At 40.9% G+C, this 21028-nt stretch overlaps 1 protein-coding gene and 1 pseudogene across 2 annotated transcripts in view; both read right to left on the bottom strand.

Moving 5' to 3' along the window:
• Window positions 1–21028, bottom strand: part of IP6K1 (inositol hexakisphosphate kinase 1) — a 37679-nt gene that overhangs the window by 8958 nt on the left and 7693 nt on the right. The window contains exon 2 of one of the 2 annotated variants that reach the window (XM_055558345.1): window positions 8557–8780. In XM_055558345.1, the coding sequence (XP_055414320.1) occupies window positions 8557–8698 (142 nt within the window). In that variant the 5' untranslated portion in view covers window positions 8699–8780. Of the gene's footprint in view, window positions 1–8429; window positions 8781–21028 lie in introns of those variants that run through there. The other variant, XM_055558344.1, reaches the window with a different exon arrangement.
• Window positions 594–7177, bottom strand: LOC129635391 (aminoacyl tRNA synthase complex-interacting multifunctional protein 2-like; annotated as a pseudogene).

Raw genomic sequence — 21028 nt, 5'->3', positions numbered from 1 at the left:
TCAAGAGAGACATCAAGACTCCTCCAAGACAGCCCTCAAAAACATGTCTCTGCACTGAGGATCAGGCTAGTCTAGGCTCACCAGGCAGAACTTCGGCCTCAGCAAAGCACCAGCATTCCAAAGTGGAAACAGCTATTTTCCACACAGTACTCATGCAAGTTTGTTGTGTCCATTTTTATCAAACAGCTTGTCCTTGGTTTCTTCTGGATCATTACCAAAGGAGCTGAAACACAGCACCTAGAAATCTAACTCAATGAGTTTCTTTGGTTGTTAAAAAGGTCCAGGCTGCCCTTCATCTGATTTCCATAGTCCAACCTACTATCAGCTACATGTCTCGTTTTACACTCTTGGTGTGCAAAATCAGCATTATGATCTGACAATCGGTGACAAGCCTTTAAGAATATGTCAGTATGCCAGACCAAGAACATCCTTTTCTTTGGCCCATTTCCTTCTCCAGGAGGACACTGCTCTTAAACCCTGGTCTCTTTTAGGAGGGAAAAAACCCTTGAAACATCAACGTGTAATGGATTCTTCTTTTCTCACATTGCTTAAATGCACACCTCACTTCAGTGGGCTTCACAACTGTACCCTGGCTTCCTTACATAGGTAACTTGCCTCTCCTACAGGCTTCCGCCTTCATAACTTCTTCCCTTTGTCTTTTGCAGAGCTTCAATTCTGTTCAAGCCTGAATGCCCCCAGTCTACAATATTCTTTGTTTCCTGGGCTCCCCCTCGTGCTCTGATGTGGAGTGTTCTCCAGGCCTGCCACGGAGCTCCCACGCTGGAGCTGACCAGAGTCAGAGCTGTTCCTTCTACGATCCTCTCCTTTCCCCCCGTTCCCTTGGCTTCCTCCTAATCTGAGTGGGATACATCTTCAAGTAACTTCCTAACAAAAGAGGGTTCAGGATGTCAATTTTCTGAGTTCTTTGTGGGAACCCTACTCCAACAAGTGATGGATAGTTTAGCTGAAGACAGAATTCTATGTTGTCTGCAAATAAAGACAGCTTTACTTCTTCCTTCCCAATCTGAATGCCTTTTATTATCTTCCTGCTTACCTGTACTGGCCAGAACCTTCAAGTTAAATGTTAACTAGAAATGGAGAGCACAGACATTCTTATCTCGTACCTTGATCTTAGGGGCTAAAGTGATTGTATTATTGCTGAGTATGAAGCTAGCTGTAGGTTTTTCATAGATGCCTTCTATCAGGTTTGAGGAACTTTCTTTCCATCCCTAGTTTGCTGCGAGTTTTGTTATTGTATCAAGAATAGATACTTGAAACAGATGGTCAACAGATACATGAAAAGATACTCCACATGGCTAATTATTAGAGAAATGCAAATCAAAATTACAAGGAGATACTACCTCACATGTGACTCATGGCCAATCATGAAAAAAAAATCTACAAATCATATATGCTGGAGAGGGTATGAAGGAAAGGGAACCCTTCCACACTGTCGCTGGAAATGTAAATTGGTACAGCCACTATGAAGAACAGTATGGAGGTTCCTTAAAACCTAGAGCTGCCATATGATAACAGCAATCCCACCCCTGGGCATGTATCTGGACAAAACAGTAATCTGAAAAGATACATGCACTCCTAAGTTCATAACAGCACTGTTCACAATAGCCAAGACATGAAAACAATCTTAATGGTCATCGAAAGATTACTGGATAAAGACGTGGTATGTATATACAATAGAATACTACTCGGCCATAAGAAAGAATGAACTAATGCTATTTGCAGCAACGTGGATGGACCTAGAGATTGTCATACTGAGTGAAGTAAGACACACAAAGACAAATGCCATATGGTGTCACTTATATGTGGAATCTCAAACATGACACAGATGAACTCATGTGTCCTGTGAAACAGAAACAAACTCACATACAGAGAAGAGACTTGCGGGGGTGGGGGGACAGGAACAGACTGAGAACCTGGGATGTGCAGATGCAAAGTATTATATATGCATAATAAACAACGAGGTCCTAGTACAGCACAGGGAACTGTATTCAGTATCCTGTGATAAATCATACTGGAAAAGAATATTAAAAAGAACAGGCATATATGTATACTGAATCACTGTGGAAATCAGGTGATGTTTATCCTTTGGGGTTTGGCTTCTTTCTTTCACTTAGCATAATGTTTTCAATGTTCATCCACATTGTAGCATGTGTCAGAACTTCATTTGTTTTTATGGCTGAATACTATTCCACTGTAAATGCATGCCATTTATCTGTTACGTTAATGTATTTGGTTTACCAGTTCATCTGTTGATGGACGCTTGGGTTGCTTCCACATTTTGACTATTATGAATAATGCTTCAGTGAGTATTACTTTACATGTATCTGTTTGAGTCCCTGTTTTCGATTCTTTGGGGTATATATCTAGGCATGGAATTGCTGGCAATTTCTGTGTTTTAATGTTTTTGAAGCACTGTCAAACTGTTTTCTACAGTGGCTATTCTATTTGACATTCTTACCAGCAGTGTTCCTATTTCTCCGTATCTTTGCCACACTTCTCTTCTCCCTTTTAACAGCCATTCACTGGGTGAGAGAAGTCTCTCCTGTGGTTTCAATTTGCATTTCCCTAATGACTAGTGATGTTGATTGTCTTTCCGTATGTTTGTTGGTCATCTGCTTGTCTTCTCTGGAGAAATGTTTATTCAAGTCCTTTGACCACTTACGAATAGGGCTGTTTCTTAACTCTTAATTGGCAAAAAAGAGCTAGAGTAGTTTCTTAGAGCACTGAAGTTTTGTCTGTTGTTGTTTTTTACCTCAGGGTTTTTGCTTATCCTTGGAAGCTTGGAGTGTTCTTTCCATTGTCCTTTGCCCACAGCTGCTCCTCATTCTCCAGTCCTTTGAGTCTCCCCAGACACTCCTTCCCCAATCATCCTATATCAAGGGCTCTGGTTTGGAAGCTTTATTACTGTCAATTACAGATTACTTATTTAACTCAAAGTACTTAACACAACCTATAATTGTTTTGTCTATAATTTGTTTATTCTTTCTCACATTAGCATGTAAGCTCCATGAAGATATGGGTCTTTTTCGTCTTATACACTATGAGCACAGGGGCTGGCATCCAGTAGATGCTCAGTAAATACTAGATAAATGAATGAGGCAAGGTTCTGAAAAACGATACAAGGCATTTAGCACTACAAGCAGTAACACTTGATGACTACAGCTGGTCATATTAAATAAACAAAAATCCCTCTTCAAACCTACTGCCAAAATATAGAATATTATTGGCATTTTTCCTTAGCTGAGTTTTAAAAACACCTGTGCTTCTGGCAATAAAGAAATGTGTATGTGATTGTGGGTTAGAATTAATATATGCATTTTCTAAACCTCTGTGTTGAAAGGGCCTAAAAGCAAAGCCACTCCAGTGGCAATCAGAACATCCAGCACCAAGATCTTGTTTTTTCTAACCATCATTCATACAATACAAGGAAGAAAAGCTTGTTACAAAGTCTGGTTCCTGAATCAGGGCAGAAAAAATACAAGATGAGCCTGGAATATCTCGTGGTAACTGAAAGTAATGAACAGCCAAAAATGATGAGGGGTCTATGTCAAAAGTACACAAGAGCTAATGTTAAGGAGTCCCAGTGTCCAAATCTAGAATAATTTGAGGAATAAAATACATACGTCCACACTGATAGATAAATGGGTGAGGAGGGACAATTCTCCCTTACAGAACTGTAATGTATTTTAACTGCTAAGTATAGAAGAAAAGATGAAAAGAGATGTCATCATTAGGCATGCAATTTTGTTGTTGTTCAGTCGCTAAGTCATGTCTGACTCTTTGCTACCCCATGGACTGCAGCATGCCAGGCCTCCCTGTCCCTCACTCCGCAATTTAGTAATTATCACAGGAAAGAACCACTGATCAATTGGAAAACTAGTATGCTCCGAAGCAGGATATCCAGAGAGTCCCAAGGTATCTCTCCACATGAAACTCCTTAATTACAACAAGAAAAGTCATAATTTTACAGTGCAAAAGCCAGGCAGACACCATCTTAAAGCAATCAAAGTTAAATCACCAGTAACAAGAGATGGGCCTCCTGACATGAACTGAAGAGGACACTGGATCGTTTCTACTGCCCAAAATACAGAACCTCAATCTAATCATTAGAAAGAGAAAACAAATCCAAATTTAGGGACAATCTACAAAATAACTACTAGTGCTCTTCAAAAGCATCAAGGTCATGAAAGACCAAGAAAGAGTGAGAAACTGTCCCAGACTGGAGGAGGCCAAGGAGGACCAAATACAACGTGAAATCCAGGACCTGAGAAATGACATAAGTGAGAAAACGGCCAAATCTGAATACAGTGTACAGGTTAGCTCATAGTATTACACCAAAGCTCCTTTCCTCGCTTTGGTAATTATAAACCATGATATGGTTATGTATCTTTTAATGATGCTTTTATTCATTAATACTAGACAGCCAACCTAAATAAAGCCTTTGATTTCAGTCTCCAACAGTTATAAAATAGCAGCATTCTTGAAATCTAAACCCTTTAAAACCAGGTACTAAAATTCACGTGAGGGACTTAAGGGCAGGGTGTAAAGGGCCAGGTTTTCATAGGTCTCACCCGTTCCTCGTGCTGCACCACACTGCAGCCTCCTGTCTGCTGGAGCGCAGACCACAGCACAGTTTCTGCACAGTCAGTTCACTCCCAACAAGCCAGGGGCTCTTTGTGAAAGCTGAATTTATGGAGCAGAACTCAGGGGCTTCCTCCTTCTAGCTGAAAAATACCTCTTCCTACCCAGCTACCAATAGGGATTACATCTATAGCATTATGCTTCCGGTCAAACAGAGAAAACCAAAAATTGTCTTATGTTCCCTTCTCCTTCAATGGGATACATCATTGGGACACCGAACTTCATTTGAGTCTTTAACACATTCTTCAGAATTAGAGTAACACCCAGCTGACTCATGACAGGGCTGTTTTTTCGTCTGCTCACCAAAGCAGTCACCAATTTTCTGGCATGCTTTCATTGAGTATGTGTGAACAGTAGAGAGGACCCTATAGTGGTCACAGAGCAGCCAGTACAACACAAGCAGGAGAGGGGAGGGGAGGAGAGGGAAGGGGAGGGGAGGGATGAGGAGGGGAGGGGAGGATGGGAGGGATGAGGAGGGGAGGGATGAGGAGGGGAGGGGAGGATGGGAGGGATGAGGAGGGGAGGGATGAGGAGGGGAGGGATGAGAAGGGGAGGGATGAGGCTGAGTTTGTGTTGATCAAGATGTCTTTCAGTGCCCTGTAATCCCTTCCAAACACTGAATTTCAGCCCACTGTGCTGGAAGCTGAAGCAGTGGGTTCATCAGCTTGGATTACATTGGTTACATCCAAATCCACTTCTGGCATCTGAATCATCTTGGAGAGAACCATCAACTGCAGCTTTCCATTCACACAGATATTTTCAAATATCATCTTGGTGGAAAAAGTAAAAATAAACCATCATCCTGGCAGAATTTAAGAGGTTGAAGACGCTTCCTGAATCTCACCCAGGGCTGATGGTCTTGCCATGCACACAGGAAAGCCAGTACAGGCCTCTCCACGGAGAGGTGAGCTGCACAGTGACGGCTTCACTCGGTACACTGGCATCATGGGAGCACTAGAGAACCTCCATTACTTTTTCAACTTTTCTGTAATTTTACATTTCAAAATAAAAAGTAAAGGAATTCTCTGGTGGTCTAGTGGTTAAGACTGTGCTTCCACTGAAGGAGACATGGGTTTGATCCCTAGTCAGAGAACTAAGCTCCTCATGCCCTCAGAGCAGCCAAGAAAAAAGTAAAACCCCTATGGTATCAGTCTTGGAAATACACAAATCGAACCCATCATATCTTCCATTTTCTTGGGACTTCATTTGACTTAAAAAAAAGAAGAGATCAGTTTCAATTTACTTATATTTTTGAGAAAGTATATTTACTCTTCCCTAGTGAAAATGCAGCCTGAGGAAAGAAAATCAAGCAGATACTAAAGACTTGCTATGGGTTTTAGACTTCTGTTCCCCCAAGCTGAGTCAGTTGGAAGGAAAACCGAACCAATGTATGACTGACAATCCTTCCCTGGGTGGCACCTTGAGATTCTAACTAGTCCAAATTCTGGTGGTTGTGATTTAGAAAACATTTCTCTGCAGCCTGGGGTTCCACTTCATTTTTAAGGATTTTTTTTCTTCCCTTAGCATCAGAAGAGGACTCCATGAGCTAACAGGGCTTGTAGTTTTTTTTCCTGGTTTTGGCATTTTTATAGCAAAAGATTTGGCCATGATGTATTGAGTGTGGATGGGTGGGTGGCTGAAGCTACATTTATAAAGCATTTGTAACTTGTTTCTTAGCCACTTGGAGTCGGCAGTGTGTTTGATTCTCGCTTCTCTCTCGTTTTGCAGCGTTAAGAGTATTTATTCTTCCAAACTCAATATGCTTCTGATTCTGTTCTGAAAACAGTAACAAACCAACCGATTCAAAACTGCACAAAGGACTTGAATAGACACTGCTCCAGAGAAGATACACAAATAGCCAATGGCACATCAACACCATTCATCAGTCATTAAGAAAACATGTACATAACAATGGGATACCACTTCACACCCACTTGGGTGGCTACACAGTTGTTGCTATTGTTTTTAATGGAAAATAAGGGTTTGTAAGGATGTGGAGAAAAAGAAACATTGCTGGTAAGAATGTCAAATGGTAGGCTAATATGGAAACCAGTTTGACAGTTCTTCAAAAACGCTAAACACAAAATTACCATACGATCCAGCAATTCCACTCCTAGGTATATACCCAAAAGAACTGAAATCAGGGACTCAAGAAGGTATTTGTAAGGTAATACTTACAGAAACATTATTCTTAATAGCCAAAAGGTGGAAACAACTCAGGTGTCTATCAACAGATGAACAGATAAATAAAATACAGCTTATATTTACAATGGAATAGTATTCAGCCGTAAAAACAAATGCAGTTCTGACACATGATGAACCTTGAAAACATTATGCTAAATGAAATAAGCCAAATCCAAAAGGAAAAACATTACATGATTCCACTTGTATGAAATATCTAAAATGGGCAAATTTATAGAGACAGAAAGTAGATTAGAGAGTACCAGGTGAGGGGGGAAATGAGTTATTTAATGGGTACGGAGATTTTGTTTGAGGTGATGTAAAAGTTCCAGAAATAGATAATGGTAATGGATTACAGCATAGTGAATGTATTTAATGCCACTAAATTAAACACTTAAAAATGGTAAATTTTGCTGTATAATTATACTTTAATTTTTTAAAAAGCTGCATCCACCTTAAAAAAAGGTTAAATTTTATGTTATGTATATTTCACCACAATAAGAGAGTTAAGGAACAAAAGCCAATACCAATATGGACTGTTTTTCTAAATCGATCTCCCAAGTAAAGCACGGTGCAAACATGACTGAATTCACACTGCTTTGGAAAAGGTAAAAAAAAAACACAACACAGGGCACGTCCCAGCAGTCCAGAGGTCAGCTCAGTGCTTCACTGCAGCGGCCTGGATTTAATCCCTGGTCAGGGAACTAAGTTCCCACAAGCCATGCAGCACGGCCAAAATAAAACGAACACAGAAAACGTAATTTATACATGCATGGATGCGTACTAAGTCACTTCAGTTGTGTCTGACTCTCTGCGACCCTATGGACCATAGCCCACCAAGCTCCTCTGTCCATGGGATTCTCCAGGCAAGAATACTGGAGTGGGTTGCTGTGCCCTTCTCCAGGGGATCGTCCCAACCCAGGGATCGAACCTGCATCTCTTATGTCTCCTGCATTGGCAGGCAAGTTCTTTACCACTAGTGCCACCTGGGAAGCCTCAACTTATACATGAGGGTCAATAAAAATGTATACACACAGTGACAAAAATCAGGTTTTAAAACAAAGTGACTTAAATTCTGATATACATTCATGGGGTTCTGGCCTATCAAGTTATATTATAAAGCAGATTATTTTTCCTTTAAAAGTTAGGACCTCCAGGCCCCAGTCCTTCTCTAAACTTCTTACTATCCATTCACCCCCAGCACACACACACACAAGCTCCACAGCACCTCCTCACCAGCTACCTCATCCCGAGCCTGGAGAGCATCCAATTCCTTCTCTGGGAGCAGAGAAGGGCTGCCCCTTCTCTCCTAGATCATCCCAGCCAACAGGGAAACCTCCTAGACAACAGCATGCTCTTCGCCAACGGGACTTAATGCTGTGAATTCTTCTCGGGTTTACCTATCAATGGACTCAGTTTTCAAGAAAGAAAGACCTCGCTGATGCTTTCAAATTTTGTTTAACAAAGTGACTTAGCTGCACAGAGACAACAGAGACCTACAATCATATCACGTGGCCGGAAGAACAAGGAAAATTGGGCTGAGGGCCTATATGCTGCTGCTCTCTCCCAACTGGCCAGTGACTGACCTTTGTACTCAGGGGTGAACTCCTTCATTTCGGGAGGGAGGGACTCGTAGAAGCGCTGCTCCCGGGAGATGAGGGGCTTGCACACAGTGTGGTCGTCGTAGCGCATCATGCTGCTGTGTCCGCCCACCTGGTGGATGAAGGGCTCCAGGAGGACTCCCCGGTCTCCGGCCCGACTTGCGTTCTTGCCATACTGCCCCACTTCCATGGTTTGACAAACACACATTGCGTTGGGGGCCAGTTGCACACTGAGGCCAGAGGATGTAGCACATGAGCCACGAAAGGAGAGCTACGCAGAAGGTCCTGGCAGGCTGAAAACCAACGGTCAGAGTCTGCTCAGCTTATTCTTCTCTCCTAACAGGGAAGAGAGGAAAAGAGGGAATCAAAACACCCGGCAAGCTCCAGTTTCTCTGGAGTTCACAGAATATCCACTCCTGAGGAAGAACAGGGGTGTGTCTTGCTCCCTGCTATGTGTTCCCCAGAAGGACAACTGTTGGATACCTGGGAGTGAGCTGGGCTGAGCTCTGCTGAATGGTGCAATGCTGGTCGCCTCCACCCATCTTTTGTACCATTCTGTCTGGATTTCTCACGACACCCAGTACTGCCAAGAGTCTCTCCCTGGCTCGAAGAAAGGGTTTTACCTCCAAAATCAGGTCACATGAGATTCCCAACTTTTCTGCTTAAGGTGTCAAGGATCTGGCAGGGAAAGCCATTCCCTCCTGAATTGTAGAAGCATAAAAAGATTTTGTTTTCCCCCAAAGGAATTCAGACTTCATATTTCTTCTACTTTAAATCTATGGTCATCAACTTATGACCATGCCAAGCACCACAGAGCTTCCCTTCCTGTTTGATTCTACACAAACAGCGGGACACAGAAAAGCTCTTTGTACTTAAATAACCTCCTTTTAATATAAGTTTTCCCTCAAGAAAGTTACTATAGTGCAACACTTAATAATGAATATATCTTTTAAATTAGGAATGTAGTAGGTAGGCAGGTGGTGGAGCGAAGGACAGCAAGTTTGGGATGAACAGAGGCAAACTATTATATACAGGATGGATAAACAGCCTCTTACTGTACAGCACAGGGACCTATACTCAATCCCCTGTGATAAACCATAATGGAAAAGAAAATGAAACACAGCACGTATAACTGAGTCACTTGGCTGTACAAAAGAAATTAACATGGTACTGTAAATCAATTATACTTCAATAAAATTTTTAAAACTTAAAAAGGAACATAGTAGGCAAGACATCTGAAAGATCAAGACTGTAAGAAAAATATTTATAGAGCAGAAATACGGCTTTACCTGTAAGAGATAAACTATTAGTTTTTCTGAACCTCCTAATTACAGGCAAAATGAGCTATGCTATGCTGTGCTTAGTCGCTAGTCGTGTCTGACTCTTTGCGACCCCATGGACCGTAGCCCGCCAGACTCCTCTGTCCATTGGGATTCTGCCAGCAAGATACTAAGGTGGGTTGCCACGCCCTCCTCCAGGGGATCTTCCTAACCAGGGATTGAAGCCAGGTCTCCCGAATTGGAGGTGAATTCTTTACTTTCTGAGCTACCAGGGAAGCAAAATCAGCTATATAATAACACTACTGCAAAATGTAAAATTTTCTTTACTCCAAAGCTGTCCAGGTAACTATGTGCTATCAACACCATTCCCACTCCCCCAAATGGATCAGCATCCCTTTAAAGGTATTCATTTTAAGTTCTCCTTCGGGATATGGCTCAGACTCCATTCTCTTCGTACAAGTTTGATGCACACCTCTGCGTCCCCTGTGGCATCCTGTGCCAAGTCTACAGCAGCAATACGTCCACTGTCCTGCCATCTATTTGTCATCTGTCACCACAACCAAACCATTCTCTCTGATTAACTCCAACTCGGGTTTGAGGCAGTTCCTGGCACAGAGCAGTGCTCACCAAAAGAAAAGCTTGTTACAATGAATTAAATAATCCGAGGAAGACAACCACAGTGAGTAAAAGCACAACTATATGAAAACAAAACATGAAAGGAGTGTCAGTGCTTAGGACACGAATCAACTGCAGAAGGCTTTCCTCAGGGTTCCTGGAGGTGCCCCCGTGGCAGGAGACTTCAGGTAGCAATGCCAAGTGCTTCCTGCCCTGCCTCCTCCCCTTTACCCCGGGATGGCCTCTGATCACAGATGGGATACCAGGAAGGTGCTATGCTGTCTAGCCTGTGTCAGTGGGTATCTGGTTTAGGAGAGGGGGTCAACAGTGCCAAGTGCCCCAGAGGAGTCAGGCATTAGAGCCATTCCCCTGGACTCTGAGTTCAACATTCTGCAGTCTTTTTTGGGATCCTCTGCAGCCTCCACAGGACCGAAAGGCAGAATTCTGTCCGATCTCCAGTCAGATCTGGCCTTCTGATATTGTTTCCACAGGATGTCTACATAAAGTCATGGTACTGTTTCTGGGTCTGAAATACTTTCTGGGAAATAAACATGTAAAATATACCATGTTTCTACAGCTCTGTTTTGGCATTTCTTTTAAATAACCTGGGAACCTGAAAAAGTGGACATACCTACTGGTCTACAAGGTGCAGAGCCTTGTAATGACTTACAAGTAAGAAACTTCAATTTTCCTTGTGAAGACATGCCTGCTGCCAACTCTGTGGGGTATGCTGATGGAGGGGAAGGGCTTGGGCTTTCCTCGCCTACTGCACAGTCCTGAAGGTTCTAGCAAAAGCTCTGACTCGTTCTGATAAACAACCAGAGGCTGTTCTTGACATCTGGGGCCCACCAAAGCCCACTGAAAAACCTGTGCGCTGAGAGCTATGGATGACGGCGTCTAGCTGCACTACTCCTTTCCAACAGAGTCCCAATGTTGTTCACGTACACTGAACAACACCTTTCATGTGTTCTTCACATTGTTCCTTGAGCCAAACTTCAAGGGAACATGAAACTCCATTCAAGCTCAGCGAGAATCCTGAACATTACTTCATTTCTTATGAATTGACTTAGGAAAAAGCACGTAACTCTTTTTCCCAATGAGATGAGGGGAAATTGGCCAGAGGTTCTCTGGGAACTTATCCTGCTCTTCACACACGAGAAGGGCACCTCCTCTTCCTCAGGTTATTATTCCGATATCTGGATGTGCCATCTGAGACTACTGCAGCTACCCCATGACTCTCAAACATCCCTGCCTAGGACAAGGCCAACACGCCGAGCACACAGACCAGGAAGAAGAAATCAGGGCTCCTGAAACTGTCACTGAAGTACTGGATATCCTGTTATGTAGCAAAAATAAGTTTCCCTTTATTCTTCAAGCCAGTCGTATTAAGGTACTCTGTCACTTGTAATCAAAACCATCATAAATGAAAGGACAGAAATAGTTGCATCAAAATCCCAAAGTCTCCAGTTATTACACTTTGCACATAAAGTGGTCACTAACTGTTTTCTGATGACAGCAAGGAGACTTTCAACAAATGATGAACAAGCTCTCTCACTAATGACAAAGGGCATCTTCTCCGTAAGCCTCAAAATGAAAAATGTGATTCTCTAATCTTTCCAGTGTCCCTGAAGGCAGAGCATCGGAATTATGTCTGGTCCACAGGGCTGGTACCAAGATACTAAACCAGAGTCTGACCAACAGAAAACTCGTTCTCTCACATGTAGAAATGAACCTGTCCAAATGTTCAAATAATTAGCTTAGAACTGAGTCTACCTTGCTTCAACAGGAGGCTGACCATAAAAGAGATTTATACTCTTGCTACTTCAGGACCTTACTGATCATTTTTTAACAAATGGATCTAAACGCAACATAGTCAATAAATTGTACTTTCCAGAGTGTCATTACTTCTCGAAGATTTCCCAGACTGTCCTCTGCAGATACACTGACCTCACTTCAACTAGTTTATGCCATTCAAGATGTCAACAGCTTCTGCAGTCTTTTCTAGATTTAAGAAGCTCCCAGCATGAAGAAAAACTTGTGAATTCTTTAAAAAGCTACAAACTATCAAAAATATCACATAACAGAAAGCATGAGGGACAATGGTTTCATTCCCATGGGTTGAACTAGAAACAAACAAAAAACTCCCTACCAGGATGTTTTTTGTTTTGTAAACAAAACCGCCAAAGGTTTCCCCTGCGGAAAACTTTGTATTAATAAATAGTGCTCTTTTCCCTATGTGGCATTTTAGAAATCGTGGCCAAGTTTCAGTTTTCTGTAGAGATCTGCTCTCATGTAAATGTGTTTCCAAGTTACCAGTCTTGTCTGCTTTCCAGGTAACATTCAAAAGGCTTTTCCCTGGAAAGGTGAAATCCCTACAGATACAGACCTCAATGCTGGCAAGGGTTGGCTTCCTGGATATCAAGGAAAGCAATGAAGGATTGTGCTTAAGCATTACAAAATAGTCACTTTTCCCCTCCTATTTTTCTGGCCACCCGGCACGGCATGCAGGACCTTAGTTTCCCAACTAGGGATGGAATCCATGCTCCCTGCAGTGGAAACACAATGTCTTAACAACTGAACTGCCAGGGAAGACCCACAAAATAGCGACTTCAATTCCACTACTCACGCAGACCCAGGACCCACAGGCATGGAGGAACTTGAGGGGCAGAAAGCTGGAATTTATTAAAAGCATCTCCAGGACTCGAAGAGGCTCCCACACGTTCCCCAGGCATCCCCGTGGCCCTTTGCTATGACTGACAAACACGCAGAGTGAAAAGCAATGGCAGTTAGGACTGAATTCCTATAGCCTAATTCTTTTGACAGTAACATCTGAAGTGGCATTCACCCAGATTCAGGGTTGAAAGGAAACGTACTATTTTCTTTCCTCTCTATACCTTTTTGTCCTTGGCATAAACAGGGCATTTCTCATTTTGGAGGCATTAAGGACTATGAAAAGAAAGTAACTACAAGGAAGAACATTCTCTGGGTTTTGAGAAGGATCCTAAGGAAATTGTCTTAATCTGTTTCGGCTGCTGTAGCAGAGTATCACAGACTGAATGACTTACAAACAACAGAAATTTCTTAGTTCCATAGGATGGTAAATTCGACATCAACACAATGGCAAATTTGATGTTTGGTGAGTCACTGCGTCCTCATATGGTGGAAGGGGTGAAAGGGCTCTCTGGGGCCTCTTTTACAAGGGCACTAATCCCATTCATGAGGGCTCCATCCTCATGACCTAATCACCCCAAAGGTTCCCCTTCCAAAAACCAACACACTGGAAATTAGGTGTCAACATATGAATCTGGAAAACAAACATTCGGTCTAGAGCAGGAATCATGATGAGAGTTTTAAGCTCTGCTACCACGGTATCTATTCTTTATCTGATTAGACTTCACCATTTCTGCCGTGACTTGGTAGACTATTTTGGCGAGGAAATCTTGTTTTTGTGAAAAGGAGACTGTTGTTTTCTATGAAAATAGTTTGTAACTTTCTGGGTATTAGCATGAAAATTATTTTACTTTAAAATGTTTAAAAATAAGAAAATTCCCTCTGTGGAAACATGATACATTTCTGTATTTAGTAGTAAAGCTCCTTTTTGATGAACACAATCTTAAATAATGAAAATTAATCAACAGTATTCTCTAATATTATGCATTAAAGTAGACAAGACCACTTGTGCTGATTACCGTGTCATTTTCACTGGGTTTGAACTGTGGTCTGAATCAGGCTCTAGGGTAGGCAGGAAAAGTATTAGCACCAAGTTAGGCTTCGGTTTGCCAAAACAGATTCTTTGGAAAATGGTAAGTTTGGGGCTTGGCAAAATCATGTGGTAATTAAATTACATGAATCCTACCCTCTAAATACCAGATGCAGTTTTAGTCCTTTTTTGTCTTATCATAAAAAGATTGTCTGTGCCCTAATGAAAGGACCACTGGTTTGGTCTGCAGGGTTTTCAGTAACAGCTGCATCTTCTTCACCACTGTCACCAGCCGCACGAGCAGAGCAAAGGTCTACACTTGAGGATGAGAAGCAGCAGGTATTCTTCACAAATGTGGATGCTGGTAAGAGGGGCCTAAGTAGCAGCGATGTCCTCCAAATATACTGGTGATGGATGTTCAGAGAGGAAACAGTTTGTGTGGATCAGTTCTTTTAGATCCCTGGCAGTTTATATTAAAATGGTTAAAATTCTGTCAGCTTATGAATGGACCGCTTCCCCAGGGCTCCATGCTCTGCCTATGAGTTTGTGCACCACCAGCTATATAGTCCCTGTTTGTCCTTCATTTTCTTTAGAAAGCTCTGGTTCCACATTTTACTGCATAAAATGGGAAGGAGGCTATTTTTTAAAAGAACCTGCCGAGATTCTCAAGTTGAATTTTTTTTCACTGGTCAACAGCAACACATGGAAATAAATTTGCCCTGTAAAGACATTAGTTAAATTAGTTAGACTGACCTTCTGGTTATAGTAACTAACTTCTTGAACATATAATTGAACTCTGACATGAATTATGTATCTATTCAAATAAAATAAAGTTTCTCATATTGCTCAAATTAGTATTTTCCTTTTTCAAAGCAAAGCTGTTGTGAGGTAAAATGATTATAAGGTGTTATTATGGCTTGTAAATTAATAATTGGGATATTTAATTTTATAAAAAAAATTAAAATCTGTGAATTGTGGTATATTCATACAGTGGAATACTACAGAGAAATGAAAAAGAACCAACTACTGCCAAACACAGCATAGAAGAATCTCACAGGTGTGATGTAGCAAGAAAGAGTCTAGATACAAAAGAGGCCATGTGCTGTGATTCTATACATATATGAAATTCAAAATGATAATGAAAATCTCAACAGTGGTTTCTCTGGGAAAATACTAACTGAGAAGGAACATGAAGGTAGAGGTGACAAAGATGAGCACTGTACATATGCACTCAGCTGTGTGTCTAGATTTTCGAACTTTACTCTAAGTCAGAACTTAAAAGGGAATAAAGAACAAGAAAAGTAGTTCTCTACACCAGCAGAATACATTAGAAAATGGAAATTATTTAAATATATTTCATTTACAACAGCAACCAAAACTATATAAAGTACCTATAAATCTTTAAAAAGTATTACAGATCAATTATAAAACTTCACTGAAGGACCTAAAAGAAGACATAAATACACCATATTCATGGAGTGTGGGGCTCAATAGTGAAATGCAATGCAATTTCAACAAAAATTCTAAGAGGGTTTTTTGACAAACTTGACAATCTGACTTTATATTCACATGGAGGAGTAAAGACCAAGTAATGTCGCTAGACAGCAATGTCAAAAAGTAATGAAAGATGATCTGCCCTCCCCAATAGCAAAGCTCCTTATGAAATTATAGCAATTAAGACAGAGTGTGATATTTTGCAAAGAGAGGCAAAAAAATCTTAGGCTCAGACATGAGAGTGGATGTGTGTAACTGAAGTAGCATTTAAATACCCATTTAATCAATTGAAAAAGATGATATAATCTCATAAGAGGCTACACACAGATAAAATTCTATCCTTACCTCCAACTATACTCCAAAATAAATTCCCAACATACAAATGTCCAAAATAAAACTTGAAAGTAATTAGAAAAAAATTTAAATGCCTTTTGACAATAGATTAGGTAAAATTCCATAAGACATAAAACACACAAACTACAACAGGAAACACTGATGAATAAGACCACATTAAAAAAAATGTTAATTGTAACAGCTTTTATTGAAGTATAATTTACAAACCATAAAATTCACTTAAGTGTACAATGATTGTTAGTAAATTTACAGAGTTGTACAACAATCCCCACAACCTAATTTTATAGTATTTCTATCACTTCAAAAGACCCTTCATACCCGCTCGCAATAGCCCCATTCCTACCACCAGCCACAATAAAATTCTTCTTTTCTGTATAAGAGAATCATAAGTAAAGATAAAAGTCAGACAAAGAACAGGTATTTGCAATATTGATAATTATCAAGAAAATCAGTAAACAATATATGAAGAATTTCTATAAATATAAGTGGAGGAAAATAAGAAGGTGGAAAAAAGATGAGGCTCAGTAGCTAATAAACATGTGATTAAATGCCCCTCTTCACAAATACTAGAGAAATGTGAACTTAAACAGGAAATGATTTCAATTCTATAAGACTGGAAAAAATAAAAAGTATAAACATCCCGAGCACTGGCCAGCCAGGGAGAAATGGCTTCTCTCTTATGATGATGATGGCAACACAAAACCAAAGTTGTGTGCACTCCACAACCCAGCACGTACCCAAGAGAGCAGGTTCAAAACGATCACCGCGCCACTGCTGTGACAGAGAAACGGGCGATGCCCTAAAGGCCGATCGGTGGAAGAATGGATAAATGAATGAGTGTATTTATAAACTGTACAGTCCCGAATGAATAATCCACAGGTGTCAACATGAATACATTTCAAAACAAATTGGAAAAAGCATGTTTGGAAATATTTCTAGTGTGTCATCATTGTAAATTTTTAACACATAAAACACCATACATGACTTTATGGACACATACATGTATTAACAAGAACAATGATGTGGAATGGAAGAATGTGCATCAACTTTACAGGAAGAAAGGAAAGGAAGAAACTGGTTATCTAGGAAGAAAAGGGAACTTCAGCTCTTTTAATAATTTTTAATTTCTTTTTTAAAAAGTCTGAAACAAATACGGTAAAATGTTAACATTTTCTAATCTCTGTGCCCAGCACACTAGTATCATTCTCTGAACTTGTGTATCTTTAAATAAAACAAAAAGCCTTCACAGTGTTAGAAGCCTGATGTTAATACACAGTAAATGACAGAAGAACGTGCTAGCAATGGTTCCAAAGTAGGGTATGAATACCTGGAATTGGGTGAAGTGAAAGTTGCTTAGTCGTGTCCAACTCTTTGCAACCCCCATGGACTACAGAGTCCATGGAATTCTCTACGCCAGAATATTGGAGTGGGTAGCCTTTCCCTTCTCCAGGGGATCTTCCCAACCCAGGGATCAAACTCAGGTATCCCACATTGCGGGTGGATTCTTGACCAGCTGAGCCACAAGTGAAGTCCAAGAATACTGGAATGGGTAGCCTATCCCTTCTCCAGGGGATCTTCCAGACCCAGGAATCGAACCGGGGCCTCTTGCATCGCAGGCAGATTCTTTACTGACTGAGCTATGAGGAAAGCCCTAATTGGATAGAAAACATTAGAACTGCTTAATCTGTCTTCCTCACTTGGCCGTCAAGCACCACTCTCCTCATTCTCCTGGTACTCAATCTACTTTGCTGGTTCTGTCTCTTCTTCCCACACTTTTAACGCTGGAGGCCTCGGGGCTCAGTCCTTGGTCCTCCTTTGTTTAGCTACACTCTCAGTTCAGTCCTCTTTCTGGAACACCAAATTCATATGACTGACTGACTATTTGATCTAGGAAGTTTAAATTTAACATTGCCAAGACAGAACTCATCTCCCCAAAGCCCCCCAAACCTCTCCAACCTGCTTACCCATCCCAGCTCCATCTTTACAGCTGTTCTCACAAAAATCCTGACAGTCATTCTTGCTTCCTCTTTCTCTCAACCCCCAGCGCAGTAGGCTATCATGTAACCCCACTGAGTCTACCTTCAGATCATGTCCAGATCCAGCTACTTACCATCTCCAGTGCTACCACCTGGTATGATCACCAACATCTCCCCCCTCCTCACTGGTGTTCCAGCTTCCATCATGGCCCTCCTGCAGCCTGTTTTCAACACAGCAGCCAGGGGCTCTGTTAAACTGAGAGTCAGAGCATGTGACTTCTCTGTTCAAGACCCTGCAATGGCTCCTGTCTCACCCAAGGCCTTGCCATAACCTTCAAGTTCTGCATTCCTCCCCACCCCCATTTTCCCTCTAATCTGATTCCTATCCTCTTCCCCTTTGCTTATTACCTCACTCTAAGCCACACTGGCTAGACACACAGGGAGATTCCTACTCTGGGGTCTCTGCACTAGCCATTCCTTCTGTCTGGACCATTCCTCCCCCAGATATCCAAGTGGCTAATTCCCTCACCTCCTTTGCTCAAATCTCTCTCCATGAGGTTTCCCCTAACCTCCCTAAGTGTAAACTGCAAACCCATCTGGATGTTCCATCTTCCTTACTCTGCTCTTTTTCTTTTTTCAAGGCATGTTCTATGTTTTATTTATTGATAATGTCCATAGTTTATTGTTTTTATTATAACAATGTCAGATCCATGAAGGAAAGCATATTTTTTCACTACATATTATTCAACATGTCCAGCATGTGGTAGCGACACAATAAAAAGAGATGTATATATATGATGTATATAACAGATGTGTACAGCAGTAAAAGTACACGACATATGAAACATGTTCATGACAGGACAAGATTTTTCTCTCTTTTTTTGTTTACTATTAGGATTGTTAAGTCAAAAAAGTTTACAGATTTCTAACCTAGGGCTACCAAAACCAGAACAAAGAGTTAACTTGGCTTTACAGAGAAGAAAGTATGATAACCAAAGGACAGAATTCCAAACCAAAGAAAGAGAACGTAAAATTCTGTTTTGACTCTAAAAAGAGTTGATATATGAAAAAAGAGGTTTAAATGTACCTGGATAAAAATGGCAATTAACAGAAACTAAACAAGATATGTAGGAAAAAGGAAGATAGCCTATGAAGAAGATGATAAGATCATTTTTATTACTACTACAAAAGAGAAACAAGCGGCAAAAAATCAGACAAATATACAGAAAATCTCAATTATAAAGAATAAACCATCTCAAAGAACTTAAACTAAATTTAGGAGATATAACTAGTTTTGTTTGGTTTAATTCAACAACAAAGCAAGCCTAGAAAGTGGCAATGAATAAAAGCCCTGGCAAAGACAGAGAAATTCCAATCAGATATGGTGGAGAATAAGGTCCAAACTATTTTAAGAACTAGGAAGGCATTGTCTTCACAGAAAGAGAAAGACAATACCTGGTCACCAAGTTTGTCCAAGTTTGTTAGCTGGGCGGGCACAGACACTCCAAAATGCAGATCAGCAGAGTGCACTCTAAGGAGCTGGTTTAGAGTTGGTAATTTTGTGGCCAATGTATTTTTACAGCCTCAGACTAATCACCTGAGTTTGGTATGCAATATTTTTGTAAAAAGAAGTATCCTTGGTACCTTCAAACTGCACAGGTATATTTGTAAATTTACTCATATTTTCATTAAAACTGGTTTAGAAATCCAATATTTCTACTTCTAAAACTAAATATACTCAAGCACTAAAAGTATAATGCCAAAATATCATGACCTTAAAACAAAGCATATGAGATCTATTTAGTCTTTTAAAAGTCTATAAAAAGTAATTTAAACTTGGTAATGCAAGAATGCTAAGTAAAATTTTGGCAATATTTCAATAATTTATCTTTGGTTTGTTTTTTATTCTCCAAGGGAAAAAGAGCAAAATCACTCAACTGAAAAGAACACAATGGACAGATAGTCACTCTCACAGAAAAGAACAACATATAAAGCTCTAGTTGCATAGCTCTGGACTTTATGAAAACTCATTTCTAACTGTTTCAGAGATAAAAAGCTGATGCAGACTCTAAGAGGAAAAGATACTCTCAAATACTTTCAAATTCAAGGACAAAAAACACTACAGTTGAAAACTAACATGAAAGCATATTTGTTCTCTAAAGTATATAATCAAGGGAAACTAATGTTTTCTTAAATTCAAGCCAATTCTTGCTTTTATTAATACATATGGGACTGCAGGTGGCTTCCCACGTGGCTCAGTTGGTAAAGAATCCATCCACCTGCAATGCAGGAGACGCACGCAGACGCGAGTTCAAACCCCGGGTCGGGAATATCCCCTGGAGAGGGGCATGGCAACCCATTCTAGTATTCTTGCCTGGAGAATCCCATGGACAGAGAAGCCTGGTGAGCTACAGTCCACATGGTCGCAAAGAGTCAGACACGACTAAAGTGACCGAGCACGCACACGAGACTGTAGGTGCTGGTAAGAATAGTTATACTTATGAGGGTAAAAAAAACAGTCCTTCCTTCGCACCCCAAGAACTGTTTCAGGAAGATGCTCACAAACCTCACCTCTGAGGAAGACAGAAACATAGAGAACATTCTTGAGGTAAGTATAGCTGCCAACCTGATTGCCCTTCCAATCTACCAGGGACTGGGACATCCCTCACCTAGAAAGCAGAAATATGTGCAAAGACCTAGAGCAATCTGGGAGGTCTGAAATAAGGGGAAGCGGAAAAGAGGCTTAAAGGTATCCATTTTGTTTATCCTCAGAAAAGAGGTTGCTTAGACATCTGGGTCCTATCCAGAAGCAAGGGACCCAGTGGCACCCTTCTGAGGATACCAGGCTGAGAGTAAACAGGGTGAGTTCCACTTTATACACACACACACGTATATATACACACATACACATACAAATACTTGTGCTTAGTTGTGCAGTCATGTCTGATTCTTGGTGATCCCATGGACTGTAGCCTGCCAGGCTTCTCTTGTCTATGGGATTTCCCAGGCAAGAACACTGGACTGGGTTGCCATTCCCTTCTCCAAGGGGTCTTCCCAAGCCAGGGACTGAACCCGAGTCGCCTGTGTCTCCTGTATTGGCAGGTTCTTTACCACTGAGTCATCATAACAAATGATTTCTTTTGCTATAGTTTTTTCATTTTGTTT

This window comes from Bubalus kerabau, chromosome 20 (genome assembly GCF_029407905.1).
Source record: "Bubalus kerabau isolate K-KA32 ecotype Philippines breed swamp buffalo chromosome 20, PCC_UOA_SB_1v2, whole genome shotgun sequence".
Lineage (NCBI taxonomy): Eukaryota > Metazoa > Chordata > Mammalia > Artiodactyla > Bovidae > Bubalus > Bubalus kerabau.
This window is presented reverse-complemented; position numbering and strand designations above follow the sequence as displayed.